Source organism: Microcaecilia unicolor, chromosome 9, assembly GCF_901765095.1.
Source record: "Microcaecilia unicolor chromosome 9, aMicUni1.1, whole genome shotgun sequence".
Taxonomy (NCBI): Eukaryota; Metazoa; Chordata; class Amphibia; order Gymnophiona; family Siphonopidae; genus Microcaecilia; species Microcaecilia unicolor.
The window spans coordinates 117,138,980-117,150,492 of NC_044039.1; the positions used below are offsets into that span (position 1 = coordinate 117,138,980).

At 44.9% G+C, this 11,513-nt stretch overlaps 1 protein-coding gene across 1 annotated transcript; it reads left to right on the forward strand.

The window, feature by feature from the left end:
- Positions 1–1,478: 1,478 nt before the first annotated feature.
- Positions 1,479–9,228, forward strand: SSTR1 (somatostatin receptor 1). Its single transcript, XM_030214421.1, has 2 exons — positions 1,479–3,883; positions 9,217–9,228. The coding sequence occupies exon 1, from the start codon at positions 1,740–1,742 to the stop codon at positions 2,856–2,858; it is 1,119 nt and encodes a 372-aa protein (XP_030070281.1). The 5' UTR covers positions 1,479–1,739; the 3' UTR covers positions 2,859–3,883; positions 9,217–9,228.
- Positions 9,229–11,513: the final 2,285 nt, after the last annotated feature.

The window sequence follows — 11,513 nt, forward strand, 5'->3', positions numbered from 1 at the left end:
GTAGAGAAGCAACTGTGATATGTTGGTGGGCATGATGTGCATAAATGTCACTTTTGCTTCCCTCTATTGCCACCCCCTGTATTTCTGTCCAGATGATCTGTCATTCAAGGTGGGGGTTGGAGAGGCCAATAGATCACCTGGTCCCAACAGATCCTGAGGAGAATCAGCGCTGCTGTGTGCAACCCTCCCCCTCCCCCCTCCCAACTCAGCAGCAGCTCAAATGAAAAAGAAAAAAAAAGTGTGTGTGTGTTGGGGGAGGAGAAGAGAGAGAGAGAGAGAGGGGGTAATTCTGAACATCTGCCTCTACTGCAGAAAAAGCTGTTCCTGGTTCAGATAAACAAACTAAATATTTTTTTTCCAATGCACATCCTTGTGTACATTTTTAAAATACAATTTTGGACATGTGGTTTACCCCCCCCCCCCCCCCCCCCACCACCCCAACGTAAACACAGTCCCGGAACATCTTATTTTAATGCAGCTAAACGTGTGATCCTTGTGAAATAATACACTTATTTATAGCTTCTCTAAGTTTGGAGAATCCCTCAAACTCCCCCTGAAAAGTGGTTTGGTAAACTTTAATTACAACATGTAACGAATGATCTAAGATACTTTCATCAGTATACATAAATGATAGCATGTGGTGGCACATCACAGTCGAACCAATTCATTGAGGCATGAGCAGAAAGTGAAGTAGACTCCTGTCCTCAAAAGCTTGTGCCTCGATATCTCGGTTACACTATAAGTTGCCAACAGCCTCTGTTGATTTTGCTGTTCTAGACTAACACAGCTCTCTCTCTCTCTCTCTCTCTCTCTCTCTCTCTCTCTCTCTCTCTCTCTCTCTCTTGAAGTTTTTTGCTGACATACGTAACATGAAAAATGACAAAGCCTCCTTCTCACCTTAAGAGCTAGAATTCTCAAATACAGCATAAAAGGTATCCTAGAAAAACACTGCAGATGATTAAGAAATAATATAAAAGCTCAGCAAGCTCAAACGAAATGCACTCTGGACTGCCGCTTTGCTTTTCAGAAAATGAACCCCCCCCCCCCCCCCCCCCCAGAAAGCTATGTTGTTGGGGGGTGGGAGGACGATAAAGAGAAAAAGATTACAGCACAATCCACCTTTCCAAAAGGAGCTCTGAGTGCCAGGATAAACTTGGACTAAATGCTTAGAATCCTAGTGAGGGGCTGGTTTAAGCAGATAGACTTGGTCTAGATGTTTGGAATCCTAGTGAGGGGCTGGTTTAAGCAGGGTCCGTCTACACCCTGCAGCAATGCTTCACCTCTGGGAAGCACTGAAGACTTCAACTTACCTTGTCATTTGTGGGTTTGTCTAGTTTGTTTGGATTTTTTTTCCCCCCTCTCGTAGTTGCTGACGTGCTGCAAGCTCTGAATCATTCAGCAAGCAGCGGGCAGGATGCGATTGGAAAGGCAAGCAATGATTTGAACAGCAGCTGCAGCAGCAGCAACATCTTCTCAGCTATCCTTAGCTTAGCCACAGGCAGGAGCTGCTACTCACTCTGCCAGCCCTGCAGCAATCCCGTCCTTCAAATGACAGGAGAAAGAAGCCAAAGAGGCGCAACAGAGATGAGCCAGGGAAAAGAGAACAAGGAGTGGGGAGGAACAGATTTACAAAGCGAGAACCGGGCTCAGCCTCAGCCTGATTTGATGCTGCAGAAGATTTTAGAGGACTAAGAGCAATTGAATCATCCTGCTCAGATCAGTGCATCCTGGCTTCAGAGATGCTCCCCAATAAGACATCTTCACTCCCTCTCAGTCTTTTGATAGACCATGGCATGGACTCTTCCTGGGGCAACTTATCTCAGAATGGCACTCTGAGCTATTCACAAAGCAGTGCCATTCTGATTTCTTTCATCTACTCTGTAGTGTGCCTGGTGGGTCTATGTGGCAACTCCATGGTGATCTATGTTATCCTAAGGTATGCTAAGATGAAGACAGCCACCAACATCTACATCCTGAACTTGGCCATTGCCGATGAATTGCTGATGTTGAGTGTTCCCTTCCTGGTCACGTCCACCTTGCTGCACCACTGGCCTTTTGGGTCGTTACTCTGTCGCCTAGTTCTCAGCGTGGATGCCATCAACATGTTCACAAGCATCTATTGTCTTACAGTACTCAGCATTGATCGGTACATTGCTGTGGTTCACCCCATTAAAGCTGCCAGGTACAGAAGACCTACCATAGCCAAGATGGTTAACATGGCTGTTTGGATGCTTTCCATTCTCATCATCCTGCCCATCATCATTTTTTCCAATACAGCGGTGAACACTGATGGAACTGTAGCTTGCAATATGCTGATGCCAGAGCCAACTCAACGATGGCTGGTGGGTTTTGTGGTGTACACTTTCTTGATGGGCTTTTTGTTTCCTGTTATTGCAATCTGCATGTGTTATATTCTCATTATTGTCAAGCTGAGGGTGGTGGCTCTCAAGGCTGGCTGGCAGCAGCGCAAGAAATCGGAAAGGAAGATCACCCTCATGGTCATGATGGTGGTGATGGTTTTTGTCATTTGCTGGATGCCTTTTTACATTGTACAGCTGGTGAATGTCTTTGTCGAGCAGGATGATGCTACCATCAGCCAGCTGTCCGTCATTCTGGGCTATGCCAACAGTTGTGCCAACCCTATCTTGTATGGCTTTCTTTCGGACAACTTCAAGAGATCTTTCCAGAGGATTCTCTGTCTAAGTTGGATGGACAATGCCACAGAAGAGCCAATTGATTACTATGCCACGGCCCTGAAGAGTAGAGCATATAGTGTAGAAGATTTCCAACCTGACACTCTGGAATCGGACAGTATTTACAGGAATGGTACCTGCACATCCAGAACTACCACCCTCTGAGAGGGGACGAGGCATGCTGCCAGCCAGAACATGTGCCCAAGACACAATGGGTAGGGAAATATGCCAAGTGTCAACTAGCAAAGACAAGCTCTGTTAGGAACAACACAGCAAAACAACTTCTTTGCCTTTCTTTTCAGCACTCATTCTCTCTCATTTGGTTGCAATGACACATGCTTTTAATGTAAAGTGCAGGGTGAAGCCTGAACTTTGCCCATGCCAGGTGGCCTTTCATTGCTGTTGTGTTTGAGCAGCCAAGTCTGTTTGCTGTTTGCATTCGGTTTTCCTTTATTTTGGGGCCTCTTTCCCCAGTTGTTATTTGTCTTTTGGGAGGTGCAGCAAGATAACATGCTGTTCCCCCTAGGAAGATCTGGTTAAATAATATTCCTAAGGACACTTTCAGGTAGGCTTTTGTTGTCTCTTGTGGCTTTAAATGAAAATCAAGCTGGAGTGTATCACAGGATAAAGCCCTGGGATTCTAGGGACTTGTCGAAAAGTGGGGGAGAATGACTGAGAAGCTTGCTGTCTAAGACATGTAGTGACAAATTGTACAATAATATTAGCAGTCCCTTATATTCTCAGGTAGGGAGGGGAGGCTGAGCTCTCTAAGGGATCAAACCTATGGTTGTTTTTCTTGTCAACTTATTTTTTTAAAAATATAACTACAGAGGAACAAATTACATCTTTTTAAAAGATGGATAAATGTGCAGAGAGACACGGGAAGAATTTGCAAGGGCAAGAATGAAAAGAAATCCTGTTTTATGGCCACTCGTTTGCCCTACAGTAATGAGAAGCAAAGCCAGGCAAGGCTTGCAGGTTCAACTAATGTATAAAGCAATCACTAGGCTAGTAATGCTCTTTCAAATATGTGCTAGAAACTCTTATAAAAGATTGTGTACTGTATGACAGCTCTGACAGTTGTTTCTAGCGGCCGTGGGCTCTGCCCGACAGACTGTCAGATGATGGAGATCTTTATCGTGGCTGTATTTTATCTGCAAATGTGTCAGCTTATAGTCCAAACCAGCAGGGTCAATTCCCAGCTTCTTAGCCAGGAAACATATTACCCCAGGCCAGACTCCCTATCTCCACTCCCTCTATGAGGGCCCCTTTTACTAAGCTACGTAGGTGCCTACGTGTGCCAAATTGGAGTTACCGCCTGGTTACTAATTTCAATTTCATCTGAAAAATATTTTCTATTTTCTGGCGCATGTAGCAGACGCGCGCCAAGTGGCGTTTGACACGTGCAGGTCATTACCGTCCAAACTCTTTACCGCTAGGTCTGTGGCTGGCGGTAAGGTCTCAGACCCAAAATGGACGCGCGGCAATTTTGATTTTGCCGCGCATCCAAGTTCGGCAAAAAAAAAAAAGAGGCATTTTTTGCAGGTGCGCTGAAAAAGGGATCTGCGCGCTCCCAAAACCCGTGCCTACACTACCGCAAGCCATTTTTTTAGTGCGCCTTTGTAAAAGGACCCCTAAGGGAAGCTTGGGTTGGGTGAGGATGACCAACACCTCTCGTTCTGCCTCCTCATCTTAGGTGAATGTCTGTTGAACTTTACTTGTTTTCAAGCATGAGGCCCCTGACGTATCTGAGACTCAGCCTTCATGTGACCATCAGTTGAATTTGTAGTTGCCAATTAAAAAGAGGGAGATGAATACAGAAATTTGCTGTGTTCAGCACTTCCTCCTCCCTTAAACGGCAAAGCAGCCTACAAACTCCCTAGCCTTATCTGAATGAAGTATGATGGATGCTGTGAATAAAGATGAGCAAAGAAAGATGGATGTGTATTTTTGTTGTGTTTCATTTTATTGAGTGCATACTATTTAAAAATGGTGCGTACTGTTCCACGAGTCTGCACTATTGGATGTTAGTTCATGCTGAAACATACCAAAACAAAATGAAAAAAAAACAAACAAACCCAGAACAAAATGAAATTTGTTTTACCTGTACATCCATAGAAATTAGAGAGCTTGGAACTGATTATTATTAGTTTGACTAATGTGGAGGGGTGGCCTAGTGGTTAGGGTGGTGGACTTTGGTCCTGGGGAACTGAGTTCGATTCCCACTTCAGGCACAGGCAGATCCTTGTGACTCTGGGCAAGTCACTTAACCCTCCATTGCCCCATGTAAGCCACATTGAGCCTGCCATGAGTGGGAAAGTGTGGGGTACAAATGTAAAAAAAATAATTGAACGGGGCCAGCCATCTCTAACACCGGCCCTGTAAAGTGGCGTACCTGGCTGTATTATTGAAACAAGATGGCCAGCCATCTTTTATTTCAATAATACAGTCAGGGCCAGCCAAATCTCAACATTTGAGATGGCCGCCATTGGTTTTTGCCGATAATGGAAACTAATGGCGGCAATCTCAAACCCGGCCAAATCCAAGGCATTTGGTCGTGGGAGGAGCCAGCATTTATAGTGCAGTGGTCCCCCTCACATGCCAGGACACCAACTGGGCACCCTAGGGGGCACTGCAGTGGACTTCAGAAATTGCTCCCAGGTGCATAGCTCCCTTACCTTGGGTGCTGAGCCCCCCCCAAATCCACCAAACCCACTACCCACAACTGTACAACACTACCATAGCCCTTAAAGGGTAAAGGGGGGCACCTACATGTGGGTACAGTGGGTTTTGGGTGGGTTTTGGAGGGCTCCCATTTACCATCACACATGTAACAGGTAGGGGGGGATGGGCCTGGGTCCGCCTGCCTGAAGTGCACTGTAGTACCCACTAAAAACTGCTCCAGGGACCTGCATACTGCTGTCATGGAGCTGGGTATGACATTTGAGGCTGGCACAGAGGCTGGCACAAATATGTTTATACATTTTATTTTGGGTGGGAGGGGGTTGGTGACCACTGGGGGAGTAAGGGGAGGTGATTCCCCAATTCCCTCCGGTGGTCATCTTGTCAGTTGGGGCACTTTTTTGAGGCTTGGTCTTAAAAATAAATGGACCAAGTAAAGCTGGCCTTATTTTTTCCATTATTGGCCGAAGCCGGCCATCTCGTAACCACGCCCTCGTCCCGCCTTCCATACCCTGCCAAAACGCCCCCTTTAACTTTGGCCAGCCCTGCGACGGAAAGCAGTTGAAGCCAGCCAAAATCGACTTTCGATTATACCGATTTGGCCGGCTTCAGGAGATGGCCGGCCATCTCCCGATATGTGTCGGAAGATGGCCGGCCTTCTCCTTCGAAAATAAGCAGGTTAGGGACCTTTTTACTAGGATGTGCTAAGAAATTGACTTAACGCGTGCAAACCTGGGACTTTCCCACATGCTAAGGCAGTGTTCATTAATGCAAGGCCCGGGAGCCAATGGTGGCCGCCGGAGACCTCTGGTGCGGACCCCATTGTCTTTGTTTTTTTCGACTACTCTGCCTTTCTACTGAGGCTCAGGACAGAAAGGGGAAAGTAGATGGGGGGGGGGGGGCAGGAGCCGCAGGCTTGAAACACAAGGCATTTCTCAATAGATAAAAGAGAATGCTCACAACTTTGAGGCCCCCCCCCCCCCAATGAAGTCTGAAGGTAGGCTGATGGAGATGGATGCCATTGACACACTGGTCAGCAGCGTTATGGCCCGGCATGGGATGATATTTGTGGCGGTTCTCCTTAAGCTCATTAGAATGCAAAGTGCCCCAGCTTAAAAATTAGTGAAGACCACTGTGCTAAGTCCTTTTCTAGCACGTCCTATTTAGGAGACGCAAGTGCTCCTGTGTTAACTCAGCGTAGTGTGTGCTCATGTGAACATGCTACCTGGTTAATGCTTCCATGTCCATTCTCTGCCCATGACATGCCCCCTCCAGAAAAAAAAACAAAAACGTGTAGTTAATGTGTTGCAAACAGTCAAATCACTGCAAAACACTTTAACGTATTTTGCAGAAAGTCTTTTTGGGTATGCTAACTGCGAGTTAGGTCTTTATGTCCTTTAGTAAAAGGGTCTCTTAATTCTTTTGAAGAGCTGTCTGAAGACCATAAGAAGCTAATCTACATGGTCCTAGAGTCCCTTCTGTTTTCAACTGCATTTAGATCTTGGTGTGCAGGGGCCTCACTCACTATGTGGAATTAGTAAAGGACAGAAAAGGATTTTTTCCCCTTCTACTCAGAGCCTCTGCCCCCAACTACCCTGCATTTTTCTACCACATGCACCCTTTCCAGCTGTTGCCCCCAATAGAACACTTCCATTGAGTCACTATGGTCACCAGCAGATAAAGGGCAGAATCCTTTTTTCAACAATACCCCTACAAATCTCAATTCAGAATAATTTGATACAGTAATAATTAAAAAGCAATATTCAGGTGGTGCAGTGATAGGAGTAAGTTAAATGTTGGCTGTGGCATTTAAGGGTCTGGTATTGAAAAGCATTTATCTGGGTAACAATACCTGCTATCCAGATAAATGCTGCTAAAGGACAGATATTCAGTGACACAGTCTGGATAGTGCTGCTGAATATCTTTACAAACCAGCTTGGTATTATACTGAACTAGACAAATCTGAACGCTTACACTTGACTGATACCGAAAGCACGCAATCCACGCACTGCCACTTTATTTCTCATACCGGAAATGAACTTGCTATGGTTAACTAACTTATTGTTATTACTCACTCTATCATTCAGGAACTTCAATGTAACACCACTTTGTATTCGACTTTCCCACTTATACACCTTAATGCAATACTATTTGTAATTTCAATCCGGAAATGGCGATCGCCATTACGGCATAATGTAAGCCACATTGAGCCTGCAAATTGGTGGGAAAATGTGGGATACAAATGCAACAAATAATAATAATAATGCTGGAATGATCCGGGGGATAAGACAGGGCTGGATTCAGTAAATGGTGCACCAGACTTGCTACTGAAAAAAAATCTGTGCTGAATGGTATTCTATAACGGGCATTTGGGGATTGGCACCCTTTATAGAACAATGCATAGTGCAGGGATCTGGGCTCAACTTTGGGCATGAAGAGTTACACCAACTGAAACCAGGTGTAAATCCTAGTGTGCAAGTTGGGCACAGATCAGCACTATTCTACAACACTACATATATTTAAGGGATTGCCCCTGACCCACCCATGACACCCCCCCCCCCCCCCTTGACCAAGTCCCCTTTGGAGATCCACAAGGAAACACTTAGGTGCTGTTCTTGATGCTTGGTCGTGAAAAAAAATGGACCAAGTGTTCGTCAGGGACGCCCTTCTTTTTTCCATTATCGGCCGAGGATGCCCATCTCCTAAGCACGCCCCTGTCCCACCTTCACTACACTGCCGACACACCCCCATGAACTTTGGTCGTCTCTGCGATGGAAAGCAGTTGAGGACGCCCAAAATCGGCTTTCGATTATGCCTATTTGAGCGACCTTGCGAGAAGGACGCCCATCTCCCGATTTGTTTCAGAAGATGGGCTCCCTTCTCTTTCGAAAATTCACCTGATAGTGTACTATAAGCTAGATGCTAATTAGGCACGTTATTGTAGGTGCGATAATGGCAGATAATGGTAGTTAAGCATGAAAGTGCATTTAGCCACATGTAACTGCAAAGAGGGTGCTCTCATGGGAGGGGCATGGGCATTCTCACTATTCTCGTTCACGCTTTATAGAATTCCCACATTTACGCATGCAACTACCTCAAGTAGACATGGCATAAGTGGTTGCCCCTAAATTTGGCCATGTAACTAGGTATTTATGCTAGTATTCTATCACAGATTTGGTGCGTAAATGCACTGTTATAAAATATTAGCTGGATGCCTAAATTTTTGATGCCTAGGTTTTAGTGCCCTCTATTGAATTAACTCCTAATTATCCAGATGACGATTTTCAGCACCTCTATCCAGATAACTATCTTGATAACTCTGCAAAAAAGCTGTCCTACATGTTATCTGGATAAGGTGTCTGGATTGTGGCTGATTAATGCCGCTATTCAAATAGTGCCAACACCTCATCATTTTATCCATATATTTAGTGGCAATCACTGTCTCTTCACATATTGCTACTGAATATCTAAATTTTCTTTTGCCTGGGGTGGCTGGTGTTTAAAAAGAATTGCTGACTACCATGGGCATCTTCAACCAACTCAATGCAAGCTACTTATCATTTTAACACAGCAAGTCAAAAATGTAAAAAAGTTTGATTTTTAAGGTTTTAAGTGGGAGGAAAAGACTTCAGATTATAAAATATTAAATCAAGCTGGAATAGGTTGCTTATCTGAATTCCAAATTGGAATAAGTGACCGATTTAATATTTTTTAAAAATTTGAGAAAGACTGCATATTGAAAGTTTTGGACCTGATTTGAATACAATAGAAGAAAAAAATAATGAAAACACTATAAAATATTTAAAAGGAGGTTTTTATGACTCATGAGGAAGCTGCTCAGTGATGTCTGAAGGTCAAAAGTGAACCCAGATGTTCTGAGCTTCTGAAGTCTTTTCATCCCACTTAAAAATCAAAAATTTAAATTTTTTTTGACTCGGTGTGTTAAAATGATAAGTAGCTTGCATCGAGCTGGTTGAAGATTTTCATAAGAGCAAGTTTAAACAGCCATTAATGCCAATTATTGTCAACAATTGCTTGTTAAGGTGCAATTATCAGAGCTCATTGTCTGCTACTCTAGCCTACACGGATTGGACCTGTACTCTGAGTGCTAGGAGCTCTTTGCATCGAGTGCACACACATGACCGCTCACCAACTGGGAGTTAATCAAACATGTGACTCTCAGTGCAAAAGACTGGATAGACCCCTTCTTGCTGCTGGACTGATGTGTGCATCTTATTATTGATCATTTCTAAATTAAGTTGCTAGTTGAGTAGGAATTTATGGATTTACTAGTAAAAAAGGCCCGTTTCTGTAGGCAAGGAAACGGGCCTTAGGCAGGCAATTCCCTCCCCCCCCACCCGTGCTACGGCCCCCTCGAACCCCCCCTTCCGCGAACCTGTCGTTCCCCTCCCCTGGAACGCCGAAAACTGCCGCCACCGCCGCCGCCGTTGTTGTGCTACCTTCCCTTCCCGTAGGTTCTTCAATCATCTTCTTAGAAAGTTTAACTCCGTGCGTCAGACGGACCTACGGGAAGGGAAGGTAGCACAACAACGGCGGCGGCGGTGGCGGCAGTTTTCGGCGTTCCGGGGGGGATAGACAGGTTCGCGGGAGGGGGTGGGTTTCGAGGGGGCCATAGCGCGGGGGGGGGGGGGGGTGACAGCTGTTTCCCTACTCCTCCCCTTGCCTTGGAATCAGCTGTGTTGACGTCAGTGACGTCCGTGCATGTCTGCCTCGCAGACCACTTGCAGCCAGGGAGCCACGGTCCCAAGCATAGAACGTTGGAGGTGAGAATTATTATATAGGAAGTGCCCTAAAATTACTACAACTACTAATCATTTCGATAGCACTACTAGATATATGCAGCCTTGTACACATTATAGGCAGGTACTTTCTCTGTCCCTAGTGGACTCACAATCTAAGTTTTGGTACCTGGGGCAATGGAGGGTTAAGTGAATTGTCCAGAGTCACAAGGAGCTGCAGAGGGAATCAAACCCACTTCCCCAGGATCAATGTCCACTGCACTAACCACTAGGCTACTTCTCTAAACTATGGTTATATTTAAGGTTTCTTTACATTATTTTTATTATTTGTATTGTTATTTGTAGAATCCCCTCTATAGACATAAGTAGACTATTTCTAAGAGCTAAATACTGGCTGATAGAGATACCCTAATTAACTTTCTAGCCTTCTAATTGGTTCAAGGGCCAGAGATCAGGACAGGGGTGGATGGGAGGCAATTAAACTGTAAACTGAGGTTTTCTTGCCTATCAGCTCTGCTCTACACTGATAAGAACCTAATAATCGCCATACTGGGTCAGACTAATAGTCCATCTAGCCCAGTATCCTACTTCAACAGTGGCAAATCCAGGTCACAAGTACCTGGCAGAAACCCAATTAATAGCAACATTCCATGCTATCAATCACAGGGTAAACATAAAGGAATCCTCAGAAGCTTAGCTGAGATTGGATGACATAGCCGGTGGTGGGAGGCGGGGCTGGTGGTTGGGAGGCGGGGATAGTGCTGGGCAGACTTATACGGTCTGTGCCAGAGCTGATGGTGGTAAGTGGGGCTGGTGGTTGGGAGGCAGGGATAGTGCTGGGCAGACTTATACGGTCTGTGCCCTGAAAATAACAGATACAAATCAAGGTAAGGTATACACAAAAAGTAGCACATATGAGTTTATCTTGTTGGCCAGACTGGATGGACCGTGCAGGTCTTTTTCTGCCGTCATCTACTATGTTACTATGTAAGCAGTGGCTTCCCTCATGTCCAGTTTAATAACAAACTAAGGACTTTTCTTCCAGGAACTTGTCCAAACCTTTTTTAAACCCACATATGCTATCAGTTGTTACTATACCCTCAGCAACAAGTTCCAGAGTTTAACTATTCTTTGAGTGAAAAAATACTTTCTCCTATTTGTTTTAAAAGTATTTCCATGTAATTTCATTGAGTGTCCCCTGGTCTTTGTACTTTTTGAAATAGTGAAAAATTGTTTAACTTTTACCCATTCTACTTCACTCAGGATTTTGTAGACCTCAATCATATTCTCCCTCAGTCGTCTCTTTTCCAAGCTGAAGAGGCCTAACCTCTTTAACCTTTCCTCATGGGAGGAGTTCCACCCCCTTTATCATTTTGGT